Genomic DNA, 12,639 nt, shown 5'->3' with positions numbered 1-12,639 from the left:
TTAATTAATGGTATGCTTCTCGGTGTTCTGCCAAGTTTTTATTTCCATTTTACACACAAAATTTCAATGAGCAACACAGTTCAGCCCTTGAGGAAGACTGATGGACCAGCTGTTGAAATATTGTGCATAAAGTGGAAAGAAGAACTCAGCTTAACATCCGGAAGCATATCATTAATTCCTACTTACAATCTGAAGAAGGATGATTAGATTTTAACATCTCATCCATGATGAGGTCATCAGAGACCAAGCTTATGCTCTGGTGGGGAAAGGATGAGGAGGAAAGTAGGCTCTGTCCTTTCAATAAGAACCATCATGGCATTCACATTATGTGATTAGGGAAACTATGCAAAACATAAATCAGGTTCACCTGATGAGAATTTGAATGCCACTTTTTCTGAATGAGAATCTAGAGTCTTACCACTGTTACACCTCTTTCAGTTTACACTTCAAGAATTTCTGCACTATAAAATACCCAAATTTTTAACATGCATTAACATATGCTAAAGAAGAGTACTAATGTAGTGTGTATGAGAGAAAAGGCTTCTGTAACATTCTCTTTAGGAAAACTGATGGCGTAAAATGTTCTCTGCACAAATGCCAGTTTATTCCATGAGTTGTTTTATCACTGGCCATAGAAATAAAAAGTATATATTCCTACCCATTTCCCCCTTACTTTATACAAGCTCACTAGATCTTGGGTGGTAGGATTCCTACTTAGTCAGCTCCAGAATTATGTACTGTAGAAACTGTATTTCAACACTATCAATGCCATGTACATGATGTCCCAGATTCAAAATATGTCACCATGTAGCACAGCACATGAATGGGTGAGAAATAGACTATTTTATGTTATTTCCATTTGAACATCCCATTCACAGTTGATCCCCACTGGCAGTTGCTTTCATGTCAGGAATGAAATTACATATTTAATCTAACAATGTTCCATTACATCAATATCAGATGAAATAACACATGAATTTTTCCTTGATATTATTATTTTAAGAAAGTGAAAAAGAAAAGAAGTGGAAAACTGTGGCATAAATATGAAATTGAAATGAATCCTTGTCTTACTTTAATCTTTCTAAAGTATTTAGACACTAATATGCAAGATACTTTATCCACTTCTGGAGGATATTCAGCCTGTCACAGTTTGAATTTGAATAAAGACATTTCAGAGGATAGCTATATTATTTTACTCAGAGATTAAATAAAAAAACAGATGTGACATAATTTGCACAGGCCGCTAGAGACATTAAGATTTAAGAATTAATTGTGTAACACATGATGAGCTTACGACTTAAGAAAAGAACACAATGTCATAAAACACACTTTATCTAATTGTGCATAACAAGCTATTTGCATGAGAAGAACTTACGAATGAATTCAATAAACACCAATCATAGATCCATTCTTCTGTTTGCAATGTTGTCAAACCACACAAAATAGTACAAATAGTGAAAATTGGAAATGCCTTTTTTCTTCAGAAAAGTATTTAACTGGTTTCCCATAAATAGCCTTCTTTTGTAATGCAAGACAAATGATTTTACTGCATTATGATACCAAAAAAAAAAATAATAATAATTTAAAAATTAAATAGTAGTATAATCAACGTTTTGACTTACATGACAATGAAAATTTAAACTCAAAGATCCACTTCAAAATTTCGACAATATCTTGATTGGGTACTTTTGTATACTTCAACATCTTTGGAATATAGAAATTAGAAACTAAATTTTACCTATTTTTCTTCATCAATATTTCAGTTTAAATGATCATTTACACAAAAAGTATTTACTTCACAAAAGAAGGTAATCAGTATCTGTGTGTTATTTACAGACGTACATCTTGCAGACAATTTCTTAATCAATTAAGAATTCTAAAAGCAAACTAATTTGATAACAATATTACGAAAAGGATAGTTGCTACTCGCCATATAGAGGAGATACTGATTCGCAGATAGACACAACAAAAAGACTGGCTATGTGTTGAGTAGCAACTGTTCGATTTTAAACTAATTTTATATATATTTTTTACAATAAACTCCTATTTAAGAATGTAATAACCAAAAACTACTGTGGAAGGAAAAATTACTTTTCTACTTCTTCTAATAAATCTACTTTTCATTCAGTAAGGTGTGGAGCAGACAAAATCTACTCCAGAGAATAATTTATCTTTGAGAAACCAGAATTATGTTTAAAAACAGGTAAAAATTGTTCCTTGTTAGCATCTCTTTCTGCATAATTTATTGAATAAATAGATTATAAAATACAACTAATAATACATAAGATGCTGAGTTATTTTGATACTATTTCTCTCATTGAAATAGTTTATTCTTTTCGCACATATTCAAAAAATTAAATTATTAAATGCTTACTTTGGTGGTTTCTCAACTGTTCTATACTGTTTGAATCTCAAGAGCTCCTTCTGAATACCTTCTAGAGAATTTGGAAAATTTCTATCTTCCAGTTCTGTTACTTTCTGTCTTATCCATTCTAGTAAATCTGTAGTGAGTTTCTCATAAAACACTTTTTTCTTATCGGCATCCATCATTTGCCCAACAATCTGTAAGCAATAAAATGATACAAGGTATGTTTAATCCATGTGTGTCTCTTATCATAATCAGTAAAAGATTGTCATAAAAAATGTGAGCATATATGTACTTTATATAAATGAGCTGGTCAGGTTTGAGACACATCAAGCTGCAAGAACTAAATTTTATAGGTGTCACGAAAATCTTATTATAGCCAAGAGAACAGAAATGTAATTCTTTAATGAACCAAAACTGTACTCCCGATTATATTAAAGGGGGTGGGGGCACATGCTAATGGCACTTGTGGATGCATATGCTTCATATCAATAATCTGAAAGTATTGCATCTCTGTTAGGAAAACCAAAAAGGGAGAAAAACATACAAATTTTTAAAAAAATGATAGCTTTATCAAGAAGATTAACTAAAACAGTTGTGTTTGGTACCAATACATTCAATCAAATGCTGAATGCTGGTTAGTGACATATGGAATAGTGAATACTACTCTTGAGCAAGAACTCACATTCGCTATTCGTCTTCCACTCTTCATTTCATTCTTCATTCTTGCAAATGTGTGGTAGTATGATGCTACATAGGTTATGATGGATTTTTCATCTGGCCTTGCCTGGTCCACATCTAAGGAAAAGACAATGATAATGTGGTAAATCTTTGGAACACTCACAATCTACAATAATTTAGTCTTAGTTCATTTTAAGTCACCTTCAGCATCCAGCAGACGTGGAATACCAAGCTCTGTGTTGGCAACATCAAACGCATTGTTAAGGTTGTCTATGTGCTTATGGGGCTGTAGAGCAGCATAATCAATCAAATCTGGTCTGTGAGCGTGAATCAGTGCATTGAAACCAAGCCCACTTCGCCATGAACCTGTAAGTTAAGAATACTGTATATTAGGTACTCATATATGTTTGGCAAGGCATCTGAAAAGAAATATTTGTTTACTGACCAGTGAAGTCTTGAATATTGACACCAGGGTAACCACTAGTCTTCCTTTGACACCAGAGGAGCAGTGCATCTTTTGCAGATTTCTTTTCACTGCTCTCATTTTCTTCATCCTGTCAAAGAAACAACAAAACAAAAATAGGTAAGCAAATTCTAAAAAATGAAATGAGCGTGTGGCATTCTTGGCTGGGAGGCCCCATCCAGGGAAGTTTGGCCGCCACATGCAAGTCTTATTTCAGTCGATGCCACATTGGGTGACTTACATGCTGGTGATGAGCATGAAATCATGAGGAGGACAACACAACACCCACGAGCGGAGAAAATCTCCAGCCTGGCCAGGAATGGAACCAGGGCCCAGTACATGAGAGGCAAGCATTTAACCAATCAGTTAAGCAGGTGGACAGCAAATTCTAATAACTAAACTATGAAAAAAAACATTTGACTAGTATGCAGGGACAGTTTTACAAGGATGCTATGCAAATGTGGTTTCAAGCTTAACTTCTGGCAAATAAAGGATAAATGCAACACATCTAATCCTCATTCATTAACATTACCAGCTTAAATGTGACTAATTACAAACATAAGAAATATAATATTAAATCTAACATACCACATCTATTTCAATTTCTTGAATCTGGAAACGAAGAATAATTGTCCAGATCAGGCCAAGAATGAGTCTGGGATTTCCATCGACAATATCTTCTGCTCCAATACTTTCTAAACGAACCTAAAACAAAACAAAAAATTAAAAAGAGGAATGTTTTGAGTCTAGAAACTTCATACATAACAATTTTTCCCTCCAGGTTGTGCCATATGCTGCGCAGTTAGAACTGTTTATAATGAAAAAAATAAATATCAGAATTCATGGATTATGTTTTAGACAAATAATAAGGGGTCACAGGAAGTTGTCATTTGAGTAATAAATGTCACTGAAATTGCCTTCAGTCTTTTTGTGGGCGAATTGTAAAATGCACACGTCAGCTCCTAATTCAAATGTTTTCATATTAAACTTAGATCAGGAAAGTGATGAAAAGCTTCACATACTATTAAATTAACATGTCACTTGTTTACTTCACCACAGAGTTACAAGTTATTTACTTATTTAATAATAATTTGAATTTGTTAACTATTGGTACTGTTTAGAAATACAACCACGCCACATGTATCTTAAAATTAAATACTGAAACTGGCAGCAATATCTAATTGCTGGTAAATGTAGCCTTCTGTGGATATTGTCATTATTGCTTTGTTTATTATCTATCTGGCATTAAAATGGTTACAACACTTTCACTATCCTTTTATATTAATTATCTACAATATTTTCCCAACTATACACTTCTCTAATGCTAGTTACACCATTCCACCAGATTAGTTGTTGAATTAACTACACTTTTCTTATTTTATTTCTTTTTTTTTTCAATCTTTTAAACTTCATCTTTAAATGACCTGGTGGAAGTGGGATACAACGGGGTTCGGAGACCAAACTGCGAGGTCATTGGTCTCATCACATTAGGGAAGGATGGGGAAGGAAGTCGGCTGTGCCCTTTTCAAAGGAACCATCCCGGCATTTGCCTGAAGAGATTTAGAGTAATCACAGAAAACCTAAATCAGGATGGCCGGATGCGGGATTGAACCGTCGTCCTCCTGAATGCAAGTCCAGTGTACCCTGAGATACAATGAACAGTCGTTCATACTTGAAAATAGTAGAACTCACTCTACTATTGGGAGCATGTAAGATTATTATCATTTTACATAAAAGAATACCTTAACAGTTATAACCATAGCCATTCAGTTCATAATCATAATACTCATCAAGCATTTTTTTTTAATTATATAAAAATAAAGCTTTTCAACACATTATCTATGCAGGCACATGCTGACTCTCTTAAGGTCTTTAAAAATAAGGCCCAAAATTGTCTGAAAGAAAAAACTTTTTACACTCTTTTAAAGAATTTTAAATCTCTTCTAAAGTAGACCTGATTTACTAAATAACTGATAACGCTGTTTGTTTGTACCTTCTTTCTACGCTTTTTTGTCCCCTCTGGTATCTCGTCTTCTGTGTATAATGAATATGCGAAGTAACTAAATAACATTCAGCTTATATTTTACCATTAACCACACTGGGAAATTTTTGTGTATGCCATCTGTATCTTTATAATGTGAAATGTAGTAAGTAATTCAATAATTTCTTAATTATGGGGCTTGCAGCATATATTATGTCACAGTAGGAAATTATGCAGAGAACTGGAAGATAGTATGGTGCTTGATATTTTACTTTTGGATACAAGCTTATTTCAACTTTACTGTCTTCATCAGTATGTCTGCAAATAATCACATACATTTATTTATTTTACATAATATATAAATAGCATTTTTTACATTTTTGATGTGCTCATGTCCTGATGTTGTAGGTGTACATATATCAACCCTGAGTGAACCATTATTGCTGTCTGTAGCTCTTGGATTATTTTCAGCAACATTTTAAAATTGATCGATAATTTGCTGTTGCATGTATATTATAACACATTTTTTATTATCTGACAGTTGCTGAAATTAAAGTTTGACAGCTAGTTATTTACTCAAAGATATTTATACAACATGTATGGGATAGAGTATCTCCACTGTAAGTAATATTTTATGTCAAGCAGTTACTGTGGGACTGAATGTTAATTATAATCATGAAAATGATTTAAAAAATTAAGTATCATGTCATTCATTATCCAGAAAGTAAACAGAATTGCCCATTACAGGATCATCAAAGAATGTATTGCCACCTTATCCCATCATTACGTACAATTGTTACAGGATAAGTACAGTGAGGGGTTTTCAGAAGATGATGATGATGATGATGATGATGATGATGTCCTACAAGAATCAGTGTCCTGTGGTTTTAGATCCCAAACAGTTTGCTCATTTCTGCGATAAGAACATCCAGGGCATTCGTGGAGAAGAGACAGGATTAAAATGTAATGTACAGTTCAATCCTGTTTTCATACACATATAAGGAAGTTCATGACATTAACCTTCTTAATTTCTCTGGCACAACCGCTGCGTAATCTGTAAACCTGATGCAAGCCTTACAAGTTATTCATATTTGTTTTTCCTGTACATAGTTTTTTGCACTGACTTGCGCCAGGAGATATTTATGTACTTTTTACACATCTATATAACAGTGAGATGACTAAATATTATGCGCAGAGCTCCTTCAAAATTCCAGTTACGTTCCTCAAAAGATTTTCAGTTTATTTCAGAACGTGGGGGAAAAAAAGGACAAGCGCGGCTCGTTTGTTTTGAAGGACACAGCAAGCGGGAAGCGTTGTTCTGCGGTCAAGGTCACATCTCCTGATCACTCCCAAACGCCTGCCCAAAACGGTACTGACGACAGCATGCAGGAGCCACGCTTTTCAGCTCGTGTTAGTCCTCATCAATTAGTTTTTGTTTATAGAGACGGCTGTGTAAAATGCATCGATTACGTGCTTCGGAATATTGCGCATGCAGTTCATATGACTGTTTAAACACACCATTAATGCGTAATGTAGTTTAACATGCAACTGCGTCATTGGAAAATTCGCGCAATGAATTTTAGTTACCAAATACATTAATTTCTTCTTCAAAAAACATACTTTACGCAGTCGTCATTTTCTCATCAGATTTCCGACAGCGTACGATCAACAACGGCGTGAAAATCCGCTGTGACGTAGGAAGGTTCAGCCCTATTAACCGTCATCACTAGACATTAAAACTCTACGCTAGCATTGTGGACTTTTGCCATTAATGTGCTATCTGGGGTACAGTGATTTTTTTTTTTTCCTCGTAAGTACGTACGTATCGCCGAACAGAACGCGAAAACGTCGAAAACATTGTGGGCACGACATGTGAGTTTCTCTGTTCTCGTATATGGGTACAGTTAGTATGTGCCCTTAGTTACTTGCTCGGGTCGTAGTTGGTGGAAAGTGTTTCTTCCATAGTCATGCCTAACATAAATTATGATCTTAAGGCTCTCAGGATAGCTACGAATAATATGAACCGCAAATCCAATCCTCGCAGAGATCCACCAAAAGGCACATGGCAAAACGAATGTTTTCCTACGTGCAGAGGAAAAAATAATGTATAATCGTGATAGCTGAGTTGCCTAAGCACTGGAACTTGGATTCGCGAGGCAGGCTGTAGCAGTGTTTGCAACTACGCTAGAGAAAGAGACTCGGCTAGGGTCTACTTTCAGTGACATCTCATCTACGTTGGTTGCGAAACCACAGTAGCTCTGGCAGAGCCCCGTTATTGCAAATGAGTTCACGCAAATTCATTTTTTTTTTAAACATACAAAAATACGTTTTTGGCCTGCCCCAGCTCGTAAACCATCTACCAATTTACTTCTAGTGTTAACTGTATTATGATTACCAACATTTATCGTCTTTTTGCCAGTTATAAATAACTAGTGATATCCTTGTGCCAGCCGTATTGTTGAGACCCATTAACCTGCTCTAACATTTCATTGGCCTTGGGTAACGTTTTTATTTCTATCATCATTTCTGTTTGTGATTTTTTTTTAGTGTAAATGAAGCTCCAATAAAATTCTAACCCGGTGGCTAAACTTTTTTCCGAATCCGTTGTTACCGTTAGATCACTCGCACATTATAAACTGTGCACTTAGGAGGAGTCTTCTTTCCAGCAGTTAATCTTGTCTAACAGAGATGTTCACTTTGCTGCACATGGAATGCGGATTTAATAGTTGATCTTAAAGGAGCGGTAAATGGCAGTAACTTCGTGAAAACGAACTTTCATTTATCAAAATAGACGTAGTTCAATTCAACTATTTTCATTAAGACAGCACAGTAACAGAGCTTCCTACATTAAAAGAAATCACTAAAAGGCGTTTCGAGGAACGTCCCACTGAAGCTACTCTTCGTCAGAAGTGTTCCAATCACCGAACTCAATCTTTGCATTGAATAAAACGTGCAGGATGTGGCGTCGGAACCGGATCTCCACCTTACGCGCAGGCAGTCCCTGCGAGCACGCCAACAAGAGCGACGCAAAGCTGCAGCTAGCTGCGACCTCTGTCGGTAGTCACAGTTCTAGCGTTAGTTCGGTCTGCCAGTAACATGTCTTCGGTTAACTTCAATGAGAAAGAAGTGCTTGCGGAAGCTAGAGACGGAAGCTAGTGCCCCTCCGGCAAACGCAGTTAACCTGGTACATATACTTGTTAGAGCACATAACCAAGTGCGGAGTATGAATGCAAAATACAGGTTCTATAAAGTGTACTCGCTGAACTCGTCACGTCTAGCTGACCTGAAAGTCCAACCTGATGGCAATACTATAAGTTTTCTTCGTCAGGAAAGCAAGTAACTACCGAAGGCATGGCGGGAAACTACGTATAGTTTAATGAAGTCTCTGCGACTAGAATCACGTCAGCGTCAGCAAATATATGGCGCACAGCCTCTTTGTTTTCACCACGATGTAAAATAATATTGCGTATACTTCCCTGTAGTCTGTCGGTACCAAGTATCTGCTTCTTCGTATTGCTGAATACGTATCCTATGTATCTGTTCAAATTATTAACGTGCAGTCCAATTTTCACAAAATTTTCGGTGGCGTAACTATAATAGATATCCTGGATACATAACTCGCAATTCTCCAGAGTGCGCACTTGATAACGAGAGACCACAGAGATAGATTTATGATTTGAAATCGCGATGAAAATACAGTATGTGCACGGCGTAAAATGTTTCTCCAGAAGCTTTTGATCGTGGTATACATCAATCTATAGTTAGAGAGAGAGGGGGAGAGAGAGAGAGAGAGAGAGAGAGAGAGAGAGAGAGAGAGTGGGGAGAGGGGGGGAGGGGAGAGGGTGGGAGGGAGGGGGGAGAGGGAGAGAGGGAGGGGGGAGGGGGAGAGAGAGAGAGAGAGAGAGAGAGAGAGAGAGAGAGAGAGAGATGCTGGGATGTTATGTATGGCGTTAACTCACCTTGGTGTGCAAGAAGGCGAGAGATTTGTTGACGTTCTCCACTTTGTGGACGCGCATTTTGCCGTTGTTGGGTTTGCCGAGCTTCTCACCGGAGATTATTTCCAGCAACTTCAGCAGCTTCTTCCCATCCGCCAAATCGGTAAATAGATCGTCCACTTCCATTCTTGCCTGTCACAAAATAAACACAATCACACATCTGCTATTATGAAAAAAATAAAAGGTCACGTGCGTTTACAAGTGAGACACAATTGGTTGCTACGAATTAAGGTACTAGGAAATCACAAATAAAATTCTTCCAACGTAAAGCCGTAGATAATCCAGAAATCTCTAAGTATGCTGAGTCATCTACGTAAAATTTAAGTCCCTGATTGCGAATCGTTAATCAGTAACAGCTGAATCTCTCCTCATGTCACAACAGGTTGACTTCAAACCTGGCAAAATTTTTCATCACTAAACTCTCAACTTAATACAGTAAACTGAGGGTTGTTTACAAGAACATACCACAGGAACAGTTTTTGTGTAGATAGCTACAGTGTATTATATAGCCCTCTTGAAAGAACTATAGAAAACGACAGTATTCCTGATACTAAAACTTCAAGAGGCTAGTTTGAAAAGCGTGTCTGCACTGACGCTATCTGAAGGCTAGCGCTTTTTTACTTAAAGCAGCTGATGTCGCTAAACGGTAGCATTAACCTATGGTACTCTCGTACACTGGAACTTCTGACGAGATAGGCAAGACAAAGCGATCAGGATGGGGTATTACATTGTATACCGTCTCACTCGCAAGGATAAGCGAGAACCTTGTAATAGCTGCAAATATTTTGTTGATTCTGAAGAGCAGCGCAGAATATGACTACATCAAAACACTGTGTTGCAACTTCCTAGCAGATTAAATCTACAATCCAGACCGAGACTCGAACCCGAAACCTTGCCATCCGCGGCAAGGCTCTTCCAGACTGAATTATCCGGGCAAGACTCACGCTCTCCCTCATAGATTCACTTCTGCTAATACCTCTACCTCTCTCCTACTTTCAAAACTTAACCCAAGTCCTTCTGCAACGTTTCGGAACTAGTACTACCGGCAGAAAGGATATGGAGAGGAACAGGTTATTCACAGCTTAACCCTGTGTGTCAACATAAAAAATTAATTTTAAAATTTTTCGCAAAATTTATCTTTATTACCCTAATGAGCAACGAATAGAAGGTGAAATTGACACAAAGTCGACAATCAGTTGTTTTAAATTTGTGATTTCACTCTAGAATCAGGGACAAAGTTTTCAACCACCCATCATTTCATGAGATATATTTGAAAGCCATTTCGCATTTTTTCCTTGACACAATCCCACAGCTCGAAACTGCTGTGAACTCATAATGCCTAAACAAGTTCTAGTCCTAAAGAACAAGCAAAACTGGGCCTAAAATTTAATAAATTTATATCAAAAGTACATACAGTTCCAGTGGTTTCATTTCGAAAGCACTAATAACAGCAGTCCTCCACACCCAAATTTACATTACAATAACTTTACACATACATGTTTTAACGATCATTAAATTTTTTTATAAAAATCACATGTCATAATCTCCTACAATCAAGTAGCATCATCTCCGCGCCGACTGTTGCACTGGACGCTATGAGTGGCTGCTTCAGTTCACTATATACGTTCACTACATACGTAGAAGTACCTCATTGTACCACTAGATGCATCTCTCTCGCAATATCATCGGTGGTTTCACACGAAAGGCACTGGTACTTAAAAAATAATAAATAAAATGGTAGTTTCAGGCGGAAACCACCGGTATTCAAAAGGTTAAGGAATTGTTTCCACAATGAATCTCACTTTGCAGCGGAGTGCACGCTGTTTTGAAACTTCCTAGCAGATAAAAACCGTGTGTCAATGCGGGACTCTAACCTAGAACCTGTCTTCCGTGGACGCACGACACACCACTCGCCCCCACAATTTCACTTCTGCCAGTACCTCTTATCTACTTCCGAACTTCACAAGCGAGGTTACGGGTATTCTTATGGAAGTGTTGGGGCGTAGCGCCATACATCACTCCAACAGAAATCTTGCGATACATAATAGGCGCCGCGTGACCACTACGGTCGCAGGTTCGAATCCTGCCTCGGGCATGGATGTGTGTGATGTCCTTAGGTTAGTTAGGTTTAAGTAGTTCTAAGTTCTAGGGGACTGATGGCCTAAGAAGTTAAGTCCCATAGTGCTCAGAGCCATTTGAACCATAATAGCCACGGTGTCAACGCGGGTAGCTTGACAGAAGGTAGACCCACCATAACGCAGTTCAAGAAAAGCGCTCTATGTAACATGACAATATGATGTGGCCTATCTACCTAGACTGTAATGGCGCAGCTTGCTTTTTGTCTGTCAGCCAGTTCACCACTCATGACAGTAACTGATTATCTACCGATGCTGACTTTTATACCAGCGCACTGCACTGTTGAATGTCATTTATTTTCAGGTGAGGTAACAAGCAAAATATCAAATTTACAGTTCGTAGCACGTGAAGAATCTCAGTTTTCCATGAGAACATGAGCCAAGAACGTCAATTTAAAACATATAAATGCCAACACCACTAGACGCATGGAAACGAGAGTGTGTTTATGCTTTGCGAAACTGCCGCTTGACTTAGGGCGTGAAAGCGAAGACGTAAAGTGCCTGCCGGAAAATTTGGTTGAGAGCACCTCGATGATGTTAATGAGTTCCCAGCAATATCCTGTCCTTGTTTATGGGAAGCCATGACAAAGTTAAGGACTTCACTATGTATGCACGCATTATTGTTCTGTTGCACATAGAAATGTCAGATTTCAGGAAGATGTAAAATACAAGTTCTGAAACCCTGTCACATATGAGTTTGTTAGCCTGATATCTGACAGTATACACACAGAGAACACGTGTTAATCACACCTAACTCCTTTCCTTCACGAGTTTCAGCTGAACCACGGAGCAACAGAAACAATTAACAACATTCAACAGAGTTTTTGGATCTGACACAGTAAACGAATGAACCCTATAGCTGTGTAGTGGTGTACAGGTGTTTTTCATAAAATTATAAACTGATTAACGATGTTAAGTCCTGCGGCCATGAGTGAAATTGAGCCCGAACAAGAAGAGGTCTAAACGGGTCATCATCATGAAGCCCCATACGGCAAGTAGCACGGCTCAAAGTTATACAT

The 12,639-nt window shown here is 37.5% G+C and overlaps 1 protein-coding gene across 1 annotated transcript in view; it reads right to left on the bottom strand.

Annotated features, from left to right (window-relative positions):
* LOC126185174 (spectrin beta chain, non-erythrocytic 2) overlaps positions 1-12,639 on the bottom strand; it is a 315,568-nt gene that overhangs the window by 206,371 nt on the left and 96,558 nt on the right. The window contains exons 3-8 of the mRNA XM_049928020.1: positions 9,450-9,617; positions 4,098-4,214; positions 3,492-3,600; positions 3,248-3,412; positions 3,051-3,163; positions 2,375-2,562 (exon numbers count right to left, since the gene is read on the bottom strand). Of these exons, the coding sequence (XP_049783977.1) occupies positions 2,375-2,562; positions 3,051-3,163; positions 3,248-3,412; positions 3,492-3,600; positions 4,098-4,214; positions 9,450-9,617 (860 nt within the window). The remainder of the gene's footprint in view (positions 1-2,374; positions 2,563-3,050; positions 3,164-3,247; positions 3,413-3,491; positions 3,601-4,097; positions 4,215-9,449; positions 9,618-12,639) is intronic.

Source organism: Schistocerca cancellata, chromosome 4, assembly GCF_023864275.1.
Source record: "Schistocerca cancellata isolate TAMUIC-IGC-003103 chromosome 4, iqSchCanc2.1, whole genome shotgun sequence".
NCBI classification, from domain to species: domain Eukaryota; kingdom Metazoa; phylum Arthropoda; class Insecta; order Orthoptera; family Acrididae; genus Schistocerca; species Schistocerca cancellata.
The sequence above is the reverse complement of the archived record's forward strand: the minus strand, read 5'-3'. Positions and strand labels throughout refer to the sequence as shown.